The 15,336-nt window shown below is 32.1% G+C and overlaps 2 protein-coding genes across 2 annotated transcripts in view; one reads left to right on the forward strand and one right to left on the reverse strand.

Moving 5' to 3' along the window:
* LOC111422229 (methyl-CpG-binding domain protein 4-like) overlaps positions 1–15,336 on the reverse strand; it is a 91,702-nt gene that overhangs the window by 47,893 nt on the left and 28,473 nt on the right. The window lies entirely within an intron of this gene.
* LOC111423059 (peptidoglycan-recognition protein LB-like) lies at positions 2,475–3,310 on the forward strand. Its single transcript, XM_023056312.2, has 2 exons — positions 2,475–2,647; positions 2,741–3,310. The coding sequence occupies exons 1-2, from the start codon at positions 2,572–2,574 to the stop codon at positions 3,292–3,294; spliced, it is 630 nt and encodes a 209-aa protein (XP_022912080.2). The 5' UTR covers positions 2,475–2,571; the 3' UTR covers positions 3,295–3,310.

The raw sequence follows: 15,336 nt of genomic DNA on the forward strand, positions 1-15,336 counted from the left end.
TTTAAGATGATATATAATAACTTATATGTTATATGATGAAATTTCCGAGAAAAAAATTATGAAAAAATAGTTATGATTATTAAAAAATTGGTGATCATTTCTATTTGTCATCACTTCCGGTTTATTTTTGGGAGTTAACGAATTAATTATATCTTAAATGAAAGCTTAAAATGTCCTCTTTAAGATGATATATGATAACTTATATGTTATATGATGAAATTTCTGAGAAAAAAAATTATGAAAAAATAGTTATGATTATTAAAAAATTGGTGATCATTTCTATTTGTCATCACTTCGGGTTTATTTTTGGGAGTTAACGAATTAATTATATCTTAAATGAAAGCTTAAAATGTCCTCTTTAAGATGATATATAATAACTTATATGTTATATGATGAAATTTCTGAGAAAAAAAATTATGAAAAAATAGTTATGATTATTAAAAAATTGGTGATCATTTCTATTTGTCATCACTTCGGGTTTATTTTTGGGAGTTAACGAATTAATTATATCTTAAATGAAAGCTTAAAATGTCCTCTTTAAGATGATATATAATAACTTATATGTTATATGATGAAATTTCTGAGAAAAAAAATTATGAAAAAATAGTTATGATTATTAAAAAATTGGTGATCATTTCTATTTGTCATCACTTCCGGTTTATTTTTGGGAGTTAACGAATTAATTATATCTTAAATGAAAGCTTAAAATGTCCTCTTTAAGATGATATATAATAACTTATATGTTATATGATGAAATTTCCGAGAAAAAAATTATGAAAAAATAGTTATGATTATTAAAAAATTGGTGATCATTTCTATTTGTCATCACTTCCGGTTTATTTTTGGGAGTTAACGAATTAATTATATCTTAAATGAAAGGTTAAAATATCGCCTTTAAGATGATATATGATAATTTATATGTTATATGATGAAATTTCTGAGAAAAAAAATATCATCTAAAAAAAATTTGGGTTGGGTTGGGTATCGTTCATGTTATTTTTGTAAACTTAAAGTTTAAAAAAAATGTTTAATTTTTGATATCTTATTTTCTGTTTGCGTTTTTTTTTAATGCGTTTGATGCAACAAGCTATTGCTACTTTTGTATCTCAAGTACAATAGTAATAATAATTAATTTAAATAAATAATTCAATTCAAATTGAATTTTGACACTTGAAAATGTCAAATCAAAACAATTGGTTGCCATGGTTACGCACTGCTACTGCTATTTTCTATATCAAATGAATGAGAAATAATAAAACTTTCAATTAATTTTTCTCGAAAATTTTCTTATGTAACCGATATTAATATTTATTGCACATAATTTAGAAAAAAATTCTCTTTCAAATTCCGATATAAAAAATGAGGTGTTCCATTTTAAAAAACTTCGATTACGTCATAACTTGTTTAAAAATGGCGGAAAAAATTTAAAATATACACCAAAAAATTGCAAAAAATTTAAATCTTTAGACCCGTTTCAGTGATCTTTTCATAAATTGTTCGTAATGATTTTATCGAATTTATCCGTTACTTTTGAAACGCACTGTATACCATATCCATAAAAAGGGCAAAATCCTAGAATAATATTTAACTCTACTTTGTAACAGAAATCAATCAATCAAATCGAAAACAACGAATGTAATTATAAATTAAAAAATGTAATAATCACAATTTTTAGTGTAATTAATTTTTAAGGTCGAATCGATTAAAGTTGATAATGACTTTCACAATTAAAGATAACAATATTTTAAACAAAAACGTAAATGTAACAATAAATCGACAATATTATTTCGAAATAAATATTTAATTATTAATATTGACAAAAACAAGAATTGTGCAACTAAGAATAAGATTTCAATTGATGACTTTTTAACTTTATCTTCTTCTCGGTATTAGTAACTCAAAAGGGGATTTCCTGTACTTTACCTTTAATCACGTCCGGAAAACAGATAAAAACGAACAGATGTGAATAACACCACGCAAAAACCGCAAGAAAAGCAACAAAAAAATAAACGGTAAACAGTCAATGTGTTTTTTTTTTTAATTTCGTGAAAGAAGATGATGTTTTTTTAGCCTCGTTTCATTTCGCTCTCTATTTAGTTTTATTACACGCAACGTTACACAAATCATAACAAGGTCGTTTATATTTTATTAGAAAAAGAAAAAAAATAAATAAAAAATAAAAAAATCCCCATCACGGTTATTTACCGCCAAAATGTCTTAAATACCAATTAAATTTCGTAATCATTTAATTATATTTATATAAAAATAATAATTCAAAATGACCTTGTATAAACATTGTAAAAAAATTTTTTTGTAAAAAAAAACTTTTGTGTTAACATCAAGGGGGAAGACACAAAAATTTTAGTTATTCGCAACAATTCATTATTTTAAGTTGGTGGAAATGCTCGCATTGTTCGCGATGATGATAATAAATAAAAAAAAAATATATATATACGCTCCATCTAAAACATGGGTGACAATTTGCGTTTATGGCCAGTTTGAAACCAACCAGTGAATAGTGAACATCGCGATATCAATTAATTTTTTATTAATTAATTAATTTAAATCAAAATGTTAATGAAGCCATATTACAAAAACATTTCCTTCGTTTCAATTTATTTATTATTAATAATAATTTGCGTTGATGGTAAGAAAATTAATTTTTTTATTTATTTTATTTTAAGTACTTATTAATTAAAATCCCATTAAGATAAAGTTAGATAATTTTTTTTTGTTCCAGCATTTCCAAAAATGTTTGAAATCACCCCACGTTGCTTTTGGGGGGCTTTACCCCCAAAAATCGACCCCGAACCAATGCCAAACCCCGTCCCCTACGTAATCATCCACCACAGTTACATCCCCCCAGCTTGTAACACCACCACTGAGTGTATCGAAGCGATGCAATGGATGCAAAATTATCACCAAGAAACTAACGGTTGGAACGATGTTGGGTATAGTTTTGCTGTTGGGGGTGATTTTCGGGCTTACGAGGGTAGGGGGTGGAGTTCCGTTGGAGCTCACGCCCCTCTTTATAATAATCGCAGCATCGGGATTTGTATAATTGGTGATTGGAGGGTGGAATTGCCCCCGTACGAACAACTGGAAGTGGTGAAAGAGTTGATTCGGAAAGGGGTGGAGATGGGGATGATTCAAGAAAATTATACTTTGTATGGGCATCGGCAGGTTCGCGATGGAACCGAGTGTCCCGGGGATCGGTTGTTGAAGGAAATTTCGACGTGGCCCAATTTCTCTGAACAAGTTGATGTTAAATCGTATGAAAATAAAAAGAATTAATAAAAAGTATTACTCATCCAAGTGTTTATTTCTGCGGAGATGTTAAGTAATTAACTACCGATTCGCTACTGTTACTTATTTTTTTTTATGCTGCAAGATTAGTGGAAAAAATTATTTCATTAACTTTTTTAAATAAATTTATGGGAGAAAAATATCAAAAAATTACCATAATTTATAACACGAATATAACAAAAGCAGAAACATTCGTTATAAAACAAATAAATAAATTCTTTAATAACATTATTATCGAATTGGAAATTTTGATGATTCTAACCTTACTTTTTCTACTTCCAAAAATTATTAAGTATAATTGTTGAGTTGCTACACAGGAAAAAATATAGAGTAAAAATCAACTCTAAAACATGGTTCAGATCGGTCCAATTTATTTAGAGTTATTTTTTTGCACTATACAGCGTGTCCCGTATCTTCCAAATCAGAGCATTATACGGTTGTAGGATACATTATTCTGAAGCGATCTTTCTAATAAAATTTTTTCGAAATGTTTATAATAACCGCACGGGAACTGTTTAAAGGAACTGTTTTTCGTCAAATCAGCAGATCGCAAATCAGACTCAGGTAATCGGTGCCACCCTCGGCCGGTTCGCTACGCCGATGATAACTCGTTTCCCACGTGTACTCACCAATAGATTCGTCATGGAAAGAGAAATAAACTTTTTCGATGAATCAAAGTCGTCCGTTATTGGTCATCGTTAAACAGTTCCCGTGCGGTTATTATAAACATTTCGAAAAAATTTTATTAGAAAGATCGCTTCAGAATAATGTATTCTACAACCGTATAATGCTCTGATGCGGAAGATACGGGACACGCTGTATAGTGTAGGTGAATAGATTAAAAATTTACACTAAATAGTGAAAAGATGGTGTTTATTAAATAGTGTAAAATCGTTACTCTATAACAGTGTATTATACAGGGTGATTCATAAGTAATGGGCCAAATTGTAAATGTACGTTCAGGAGGCCAAAATAATAATATTTTCATTAACAATAATGGGTCTTAGTCTGCTCCTTACTGAGATACAGGATGTTAAAGCGAAAAAAATAAAATAGATTTTTGTTAATAGATCAGCTACTTTTCTACATAATGACTCATAGTTGACTTATAGTTTTTGTAAGGGTAAACAATAATGTGTGAGAGGATTTGAGTTAACTCGTATGTATGTAATGTAATTATGAAACGTCAATGAGCTTTTACGTTTAATGAATAGTTTAAAACATTTTATTGTTAAGTAAACTGATTCATTCTTGTCCTAACATAAATCAAAATGCCGAGACATAATCACTTTTCAAACGAAGAAATGAGAGACATGTTATGCGTTTACGCACAAGAACGTTTTTCTGGGCAAGCAGCATCCAGAAAATATCGTGAAATGTACCCTTACAGAAGGCAGCCAAACCGGAAGATATTTCAAAATATTTATAATCGATTGGGTGAAACAGGTTCATTTCGTCCAAAATATCATACAGGACGTCCTAAGATTATCACTCCGCAGCAAGAAGATGAAATTTTGGTAAGAATTGCGCAAAATTCTGAAATAAGCACTCGTCGATTGTCTGCAGCAACTGGAATAAGCCAACCATCCGTGACTAGAATTTTACACAAGGAAAATTTATATCCCTATCATTTTATACCTGTGCAAAATTTACTTCCAACAGATTATCGAATCAGAGTTCAATTTTGTCAGTGGCTAAAAGGAAAATTGAATAATAATCCAACATTCCTAAATAACATTCTTTTCACGGATGAAGCAACCTTTACCAGACGCGGAGTTTTTAATTGGCGAAATAGTCATGCCTGGGAAACCGAAAACCCTCGTTTAAAAAAAGATAGACATTTCCAGCACGAGTTTAAAATAAATGTGTGGTGCAGCTGAATTACCTCCTAATTTAAATGGAGAGTTATATTTAATTTTTTTAAATAATGACTTAGTCGACCTCTTGGGAGATCTTCCATTACAACTAAGAAGAAATATGTGGTTCATGCAAGACGGTGCTCCTCCACATTTTTCACGTGCTGTGCGCGAACATCTGAATGAAACATTCCCTCACCGTTGGATTGGACGTGGTAGTGATCCACTTGATTTTTATTTGTGGGGTTACATGAAATCAATGGTCTATGCTGAACCTACTATAAATACACGAGACGAGTTATGGAATAGAATTCAAGATGCAGCCAATTCAATACGAAATAATCCTGCTACATTTTTTAAAGTCAGACAATCCTTAACCAAACGGTTAAATGCGTGTATAAATGCTGGTGGTGGTCATGTTGAAAACCTTTTGCAGTAGCTCATAATTAAGCTTAAATTTAATTTAACTTCGCACAACATTAACATGTAGGTTTTGATAACAGTTGTCGTAAGTGGTCTTAGTTCAAGTCTGTTCTAATGTTGTATTTCGTTTTATTAACTGGCGTACAATAAATTGTTTTATTACGTAATTTTTTTATGGTTTCAGTTTAATATTGTTATCAATTATCAATTACGGTTAGGTAAATGTCAACATTCCATGCCATGCTTGTGTCTTAACAGATTAATGCTACGTCGACCACCGTGAAATGTAGTGTAGTGAATTAGTAAAATTCAAATATCTCGAAAAGCTTTTTTCTACAGAAATGATGGGGCTATCCAAATTAAACAAGTATGTTGTAAAATAATGAGCGATAAAAAATTTTTAGCTGATTTCATCTAATTCATATGGCGCATGTGGCGACATCTACGAGTTAACTCAAATCCTCTCACACATTATTGTTTACCCTTACAAAAACTATAAGTCAACTATGAGTCATTATGTAGAAAAGTAGCTGATCTATTAACAAAAATCTATTTTATTTTTTTCGCTTTAACATCCTGTATCTCAGTAAGGAGCAGACTAAGACCCATTATTGTTAATGAAAATATTATTATTTTGGCCTCCTGAACGTACATTTACAATTTGGCCCATTACTTATGAATCACCCTGTATGTAATCTAACTAGATGTTGTCGTCACTCTAATTAGATACATTTCTAATCTAATCAGTGTAAATTATTAAAAATTCGCTCTAATTTTACTCTATTAATTAACAAAATATCACTAAATAGTGTGTATCTTAAACTTATTAGTGTTCATATTTAATAGGAAGTGGAGTATTTTTAGGGAAGTTTTACTTTTGTAATAAAAATCAAAATTATAAAATATTTGTTTTTATTTTTACTTGTAATATATTGTTATAACTTAAATTTAAAAAAATTAAATTCTGTTTATATACATATATAACATACAGTGTGTCCCCGGATTGTGTCCCCGTAAGGTATAATTGACGATAAATTTTTGAATTCAAATTCCATCTTTTGCAATTAAAGTCTGGATGTCATAAAACGAAATATAACCAAGTTACGTCAAATGTCCTCAAAGTACCAAAGTTATCGCAAGAAGTTTGTTAACTGTCGCAGGTAAAGTGGCCTTTCTGAGCAATGTACAACAAAAGTTGATTAAGATAAAATGTTTGTTATGTTAAATTATAGCGATATGCCGAATTTTATTAATTTAGGATATAAAAGCAAAATGCAGATTTTTAAATCATAAGATTAACAAAACATTTTCGATCTAAACTAAATTAACATAAAAGCTTATTCAATGATACCACCACCAACACTAACACATAATTCAGCCCTTTTCCGACATTGTTTATAACTTTTTCTAATATGGTCCAACGGAATTTCTCTAATAACAGTTTCAATTTTTTTGTTTTAAACGGTCTAAATTGTTATTAAAATTTTCAGTGTACACTTTTTGTTTTACATAACCTCAAAAATAAAAATCCATAGTAAATAAATCCGGACTTCTTGTAGACTATGGTTGCGGATCATATCTACCAATCCATTTTTTTCGGTCGAATGCGGGCCGCAACCATCTTGTTGAAAATATAATTTATTGCGTTTTTCTAAATCCACGCCGTGAAGATAATTAAATAAATAATTTTATAGTATTTCCAAATATCGCTGTTGATTCAAATTGCCGTTTATGAAGTGAGGTCCAATAACACCGTCCCACGAAACAGCACACCACGCATTCACTTTCTGGGAATACTGGAGTTTACAAGCTATGCGATAATGTGGATTAGTCTTTGATCAGAATCGACAATTTTGTGATGTAACCACTCCATTAGTGGTGAACGATGCTTCGTCCGAAAATATTATGTTTTTTAAAAAAGTTTTGTCTTTCAAAATTTTGTACCCAAGCCACAAACAATAATCTAAACGTTTTGCTTCATCACCTAATTTGATAGTGTGGTTAAATTTTGGTTTATACAGCAATATTTTATTTTCTCGATTCTTTGTAAATGGGATTTACTTATACCGACTTGAACTGCCCCTTTTCTTAACGACACCTTACCGTAATCCATTGCGTTCGTTACTGCAACAATCGACCTCGCATCATGTTCATCTAAAAGCTTTTTTTCCTTCCTTTTATTTTCCACATTGCCCGTTTCCGAAAATTGTTTAACAACTTTCTTAATTGTTTTTTTATCTACTAAAAATCGAAATTTTTCCTCAAATTGCTGTTCAATCCATAGCACTGCACTATAAATATTTTATGTTGTAATGTAAACATGATCAATTAATATTTGACAATAGGCTAAAGCTAAGCTATCAAATGATAATTGTTAGTTCACTCAGGTCATTTGTTTTTATTGTAAAACGGAATATTAGAAAAAAATTTTCAAGAAAAAACTCATTTTTTCTTTTATATGCTAAATTAATAAAATTCGGCATATCGCTATAATTTAACATAACAAACATTTTATCTTAACCCTAGAACACATACATAAACATTGCAACTATAAACACATACATGGGGTAATTTATTACCCCATTATATAAAACACATTATTACATTCAAATTTTTAATCGTTATGAAAATTACATATAGTAATGCTTCGTTTAATGCCTAAACTATCATTTTTTACAAGAAAAGCAAATATCAAGTCTATGATCAGTGCATACGGGCTTATTGCACTTAACGCAGCATATTTTTGATTTTCGATCTTTAATCCTTGGACACAAGTGGCACCGTCCAGATTTTAACCGTTTGGCTGGCAATTCATCTTCCTCTGGTGTATTTATATCTAATACTTTCTCTATATCTTTTCTGAACTCATTTGGTAATTTACCTTTCAATCTATATTCCATATAATTTCGTGCTAACTGTACACCAAGTTTATTCAAAAATTGTTTTCGATTTGGTTTGTCAGGTTTAGTTGATAAGTTAAAAATTATGTAAGCATTAATACCAGCCTGATCAATCATTCCAAACAAAAATCTTAATGGCCATCGTTTAGTTTTTCGCGCAACTGTATAATTATGCACCATTTGATCAAAGGTATCAACCGCCCCTTTTGTGGAATTGTAAAAGAGGATAATCTCCGGCTTTTTACTTTGTTCATCTATTGTTGCTGTCGAATGGACAGTGGAAAGCAATATTACCGATTTTGAACGTTTTGGTGTAAAGGATACCAAGGTTGTCTTTTCAGCAAAGGCGAATTGTGATGAAAGAATTTCTTTCTTTCTATTAGGTAGAAAAGATGGCGGTATCTCCCTTTTATTATTACGTAGAGTTCCTACTATGGTCAGTTTATGATTTTTTAACATATCATGAGCGAGAGGTATAGACGTAAAATAATTGTCCATAGTAATGTTCCTATTCGTGCCATAGATTGGTTCTGCTAACTTTTTTACTATTTGAGTCGACACAGGTTCCTTACTTATTCGATCTTCCTTGCCAATGTACGGTAGAGCGCTGACCATGTAATATGTTCTGCTGTCACACATAGTATTTATTTTCAAGCCATATTTGTCAGGCTTGGAAGCTATATAAACTCGAAAAGGGCAATTACCGCGAAAACCCAATAACTGTTCGTCTATTGTACAATATGCATGAGGTGTGTAGCATTCTGTACAATTTTTTATAAATGGTTCCCACAACTGCCTTATCGGTGCAAATTTATCCTGTCGATTTCGTATATTTTTGTCATCAAATCTTAGACAACTCAATAAAAAGGTAAACCGTGGTTCACTCATTATGCACTTATAAATTTTGGGGCCTTCATTAGAAAACATTTCCCGTACTGCGAAATGTGCATCTTTTCTTACGCCTGCTATGTAAAGAATGCCAATAAGTGCTAAAATTTCACTTACATCAGTAAATTGTACATATCTAGTGTCCATATTATAGCATAATTTCTGCCTTTCAATCTCTTGATTCGTATACACTACAATGCTTTCGATCATATCAGCAGTAAATAAAATTTTCCATGCTTCGAATTCATTAGTTACGTTTTTGGCTGGTCCTTGTAGCCCCGGTATTTTTACAACTATGTTACGGTGTTGAGTTTTTGTTCTTGGTGGTTCCAGTGTTGACCATTTATACCCATTTTTACCCAAAATTACATTTTTTTTACTAGAACCAGAGGAATCGATGATTTCCGAATCAGAAATATCGCTTTCCGAAATTTCATTTTCATGCTCTGAAATAGGTTCTACGTTGTCTTCATATTCACTACCCTCACCATCTGATTCTATTTCTTCATACCACTTCAATACTGTGGCTTCAAAATCAGCATCTGTATATTTTACATTCTTTCGCGTAGACATCCTCTACAAAATTTATATTTATTTATATGTATAGAAAAAATACATACATTAATACATACTGGGGTATTTAATTACCCCAATCCACTTGTAATTAAAAAACTATAACGATTATTTTACTTTTGCAAATGGAATACACATATGTTTAACCTCACTTTAGTATACTAGAACGCTCTCTACTGACTAAAGGAAATAGTGACGTTGGCGGCAATTTTAATTTTTGCCGGGGTATTTAATTACCCCTGTATGTGTTCTAGGGTTAATCAACTTTTGTTGTACAGGGTGTCCCAATTTCGATGTCCGCATAGGCTATCTCCGAAACTAAAAGAGATAGAAAAAAAAGTAGCTTACATGTCATGATCTCGTTTTTCGAGAAAATGCTAATGCCGAAAACTCCGAACAGCTATCGTCTTTTGTTTTCGCCCTATCGGCAAAAACTGAAAATTTTGCGAAAACGACAATCGCGAATATCTCACTTATTATCAAAGATGGAGTATTATAAATAAAACATTATATGGGCAACTTTTTACGAAGAATTCAGTGGCGTAGGTAGAATTTTTTTCCCATCTTTTATTTTCGAGATTTTAGACGTAACTTTATTTTTTTAAATGGAAACCATAGTTGGCTATGACCTAAAATAATTTGTTATTTTCTTCTGATAACAAATATCTATAGTTTGTGGGGTATATTTCTTATAGTTATTGAGTAATTAACAAAAATTCATTTTGTTTGATCTAAAACTAATGTATGTATTTAAAAGTTAATGTTGCTATGGTGATAACCATACATACTATGATGGAACATAATGTATCAAATAATTGCCAAAGTTTGTATTTAAAAATTTGATAACAACTCTGACATTATGTGCTGGTACGAAGCACTAGCAAGTATAACAAAACTGAATAAAACTTTACAATGAATTTCGAAAATTATGAAAAATGTAACATGATGGAACGCTATATGTTATCAGATAAGAATGCCACGTTAGCCGCGAAATTATATTTCACAAGTGTCCGGAAAAAAGACAACCGCACGTAAGAACCTTCAGCCGATTAGCAGAAAATTTAATAGATTTTTGGTCCTTCCCCAAACCACGTGCAAAAACATACCAAAATGACCTGCAAGAGGATGAAGTCAATGTGTTGGCTTCAATTGCGATAAATCCTTCAACATCTTGCAGAGAAATTAAACAAGACGTCTGACCCAACAGCCGCTGCTCCCGAATATGAAAGAAGAATAAGTATAAACCATACAAAGCGGGGCTTACTCATTATTTACGTGTCTAATCTAAGATTAGAAATTTGTAGATGATATTTAGAAATATTAAATAATCTACTGTTTGTGCAAAATGTCATCTGGACCGATGAAGTCTCTGAGTGTTCAAAGAAGATTAGGGTTCAATGTATGGTGTGCGTTTTTAGATAATAGATATTTGGCATATAGTATCTACCATAAAAACTTAAACTCACGTAAATACCTCAATATATTAAGGCAGCACATTGAGCCTTTGGTCGACAATTTGCCATTAAATATGTCTCAAATGATATATTTTCAATATGACGGAGCACCACCACATAATGCCAGAGTTGTTAGTGAATTTTTAAATACTACTACAAATTTTGGCAATAATTGGAAACAATGTTTTCCATCATGGTATGGTTATCACCATAACAGCATTAACTTTTAATGCATACAATAGTTTTAGATAGAATAAAATGAATTTTTGTTAATTATTCAATAACTATAAGAAATATACCCCACAAACTATATATATTTGTTATCAGAAGAAAATAACAAATTATTTTAGGTCATAGCCAACTATGGTTTCCATTTAAAAAAATAAAGTTACGTCTAAAATCTCGAAAATAAAAGATGGAAAAAAAATTCTACCTACGCCACTGAATTCTTCGTAAAAAGTTGCCCATATAATGTTTTATTTATAATATTCTATCTTTGATAATAAGTGAGATATTCGCGATTGTCGTTTTCGCAAAATTTTCAGTTTTTGCCGATAGGGCGAAAACAAAAGACGATAGCTGTGCGGAGTGGCATTAGCATTTTCTCGAAAAACGAGATCATGACATGTAAGCTACTTTTTTTCTGTCTCTTTTAGTTTCGGAGATAGCCTATGCGGACATCGAAATTGGGACACCTGTACATTGTAATACAGTACAAACTAACTTATCTGCCAGATAACGCTGTCGGGAAGTTTATCGCTATATTGTACAACCGGCCCTTAATTCATTTTAAAGTTTCCACCGAGTCACCATCAAAACTGCATCTAATGAGTCTTCTATAAGTTTCCTATATGTATAGTTGCACCAAGTTGCACATACTTACCAATCTTCACAAGGAACTTGTATGTAAAATCTTCCGGAAGTTCCACTAATTTCACATCATGAATGTTTTATTTTGGCAAACATAATTAAAATAAAAATAATCGTTCTTTCTTTCTATATCGCGTAAATCCGGTCTCGAGACGTTATCGAGTTCCGACTCGTTTAGTAGATGACCGTTAAATTTTAGCTGTATCACACCACATATTGATCACGTGGTACCGACGAGTAATCCCGAGCAAAATAGTGCGGTGCCTACGAAGCACGTCTAGTGTAAAATTTAATGTTTTATATATTACATAACTTCACTAACATAAGTAAAAAAGAACTCTCCTTTAGAGAACTGTAAAAACTACTCTATTAAGTGAATAATATATGAACTCTATATTAATATTAAACATAGTGTACATTAGAGTTGTTTTTACCATGTGCTATTACAATTTTTACTCTAATTCTTTTTACCAACTACTCTAAAATTTTTACACGACACGATTTTTTCCTGTGTACTTCTGATGTTGTTTGATCTTTCATATCACAGAGTAAGGCAGAGAGTTAGCTCACCGGGAAAATGATAGGCCACTCTATCTCTTATTATCACATCATAATACCGATATTTTCTCTTTGTCATCTTGATAGAAATCCTTAGTAGATGGCGTACATGTCGTTAGTAATATTACAGAAAGCTGTTGACTTTGTTTAAGCGGTTTTGACATTTTATGTATGTTACATTAGAGTCCTTTGCGTTTATTGTGTTTTTATTGTGTATTGTGTATTTTTTACGAATAATTTTCGAGAATAATTATTGTAACAATGTTTTGCATTGTGTGTGGATGTAGCGAAGATGAAGTTGGAAAATTATTTTGTTTTCCCAAGAATAAGGACAGGTTAGTATTTTAATTATATTAATTTTTAATTTCAATAGTATTCAAATTAAGTATTCAAATTTTTGATAACACCGTGTCACTTAGGGTAAGAAGCAGTTGGTGTTTGATAACCAACATTTATTTGTTATAATGCTTTTTTATTATATGTATGTACTTTATCAATTGAAAACCACAAACAAAAACGGCCAACCCAACCCAACCTGTGAGGGTCGTCCCGGAGAAGACGAGGACAAGGGTTTTTAGTGTAATTATATTGTAATTTAAATATAAAATTTTGAATCGCCAATGGATTTCTCTTTATTTTGCATTGAAATCATAAAATTATAACTTTTAGATTTGAGGTGCTTTTTATTGGTCTATTAATGTAATTATTTTGGCTTACGCAAGCTAAATATAGCTTAATAGATCCACAAAAAGCACATTAGATCAAAAATATTTCTGTATTCAAATTTTAAATTAAATAAAAGATTTGAATTTGGCGCCAATTGCATTTTTGCTTCTCACTGCCATCAACATAAGTGTTACATGATGAGTGAGAGAGACCGGTATATATTGGATCTCGCTTTCACAATGGAGTTGGCCGTCTGGTAGTAGTCTGTGTTTCATATTATATTTTTGATATGGGTCGTATGCGCTGAGCATAGAAAACATAGGAAGCGCGTCCATGACAACAAAACAAAATGTCATTACGATAAGTGTTTCTTTGGTGTAAAACAAGGACAGTAGAATCTAACAGGACTGCTACATCCATTGTATTTTTGTAGTCCACTACGGATTGGTTGCCCGCACTCTACGTCACACTATTTGCCACGCCTGGTAGCTGTATGTGTTTTTAGAGGTTATATGATAGACATTAATACGTCTAAAAACATAAAACTTCAAAAATAATATGAATACGTCTAGGATATAACCTCTAAAAATACACAGCAAACGCATAAACCATAACAACAGGTGGGCGTGGAAAATGATGTGACGTACTTTGCGGGCAGGTTGTCACAACAATAGATGTAGCAGTCCTGTTAGATTCTACTAACCAGATCTGCCGCAGGCTCCTAGGAAGGAACTGGGGTCTCAAACCACGAATGGCTCATTGGGCCTACGTAGCAATAATCAGACCCATGGTCGCCTACGCCTCATTGGTTTGGTGGCCAGAAACAAAACATAAGACAGCTCAACAGCAGCTGGCACAAATCCAGCGGTTAGCATGTCTTAATGCAATGAGATCCTGTCCGACGGCTGCTTTGGAAGCCCTACTCGGTCTCACACCGCTCCACATATATATACAAAAGGAGGCAGCCTTAAATGCCTTATCACTGAAAACAGTTTCTTCACTCAAGTTGATGCAGGGTAACCTCAGAGGACACCTCGAGGTCCTCAAGGACACATGTCTAAATCATCTGATTGAAATTAAAACGGTCATTCCGACAGAATACAATTTCAACCAGCCATATAAGGTCATATTTATAAGCAGGGATGATTGGGCAAAGGGAGGGCCTCAACTAAAAAGAGGAACCCTAGCCTGGTACACCGATGCTTCAAAGACAGTAAGATCCGGAGTAGGCATGGGCAACAGTGGACCAAATAGCCACATCACATTGCCCCTCAGCTCGGACATAACAATTTTCCAAGCAGAAGTGCTTGCTATAAACTTCTGCACCGCTTTGAATCTGCAGAAGGGATAAAAAGGTGTATCCATAAACATTTTCACAGACACAGGCCTACATGTGTGACTCGGCACTAATTAGAGAGTGTACCAGCAACCTGAGAGAACTCGCTAGGGGTAATGATGTTACCCTATGGTTTTTCTCTCCGACGTTTTATATTGTCTTTACAAGCAAATAAACTGATATTATATTATATTATTACAACAAACTTCGACGCAATTTTTTTTATTGAGCGGTTGAGAAGATATCAATCTCTAAAGTGAGGGGCCTTGACTTTTGGGACCGACAGTAGTCTTCTGCAAACAATATCTTGTCTTCTTTATGCAATATTTAGCCTTCTACAAACAATATCTAGTCTTCTGCAAATAATATCAAGTTTTCTCCAAGCAATATCTATTCTTCTCCAATATCTCGTGTTCCGCAAGTAATATTTACTAGTCTGGAAGCAATATTTAATCCTCTGCAAGCAATGCCTAGTTTTTTGCAAGCAATATCTATTCCTTTCCAAT

Source organism: Onthophagus taurus, unplaced genomic scaffold (genome assembly GCF_036711975.1).
Source record: "Onthophagus taurus isolate NC unplaced genomic scaffold, IU_Otau_3.0 ScKx7SY_15, whole genome shotgun sequence".
Lineage (NCBI taxonomy): Eukaryota > Metazoa > Arthropoda > Insecta > Coleoptera > Scarabaeidae > Onthophagus > Onthophagus taurus.

Coding starts and splice junctions, on each gene's coding strand:
- LOC111423059 (XM_023056312.2), top strand. CDS start 2,572: ATGTTAATGAAGCCATATTACAAAAACATTTCCTTCGTTTCAATTTAT. Junction 2,648..2,740: donor AATAATAATTTGCGTTGATG/GTAAGAAAATTA, acceptor TTTTTGTTCCAG/CATTTCCAAAAATGTTTGAA.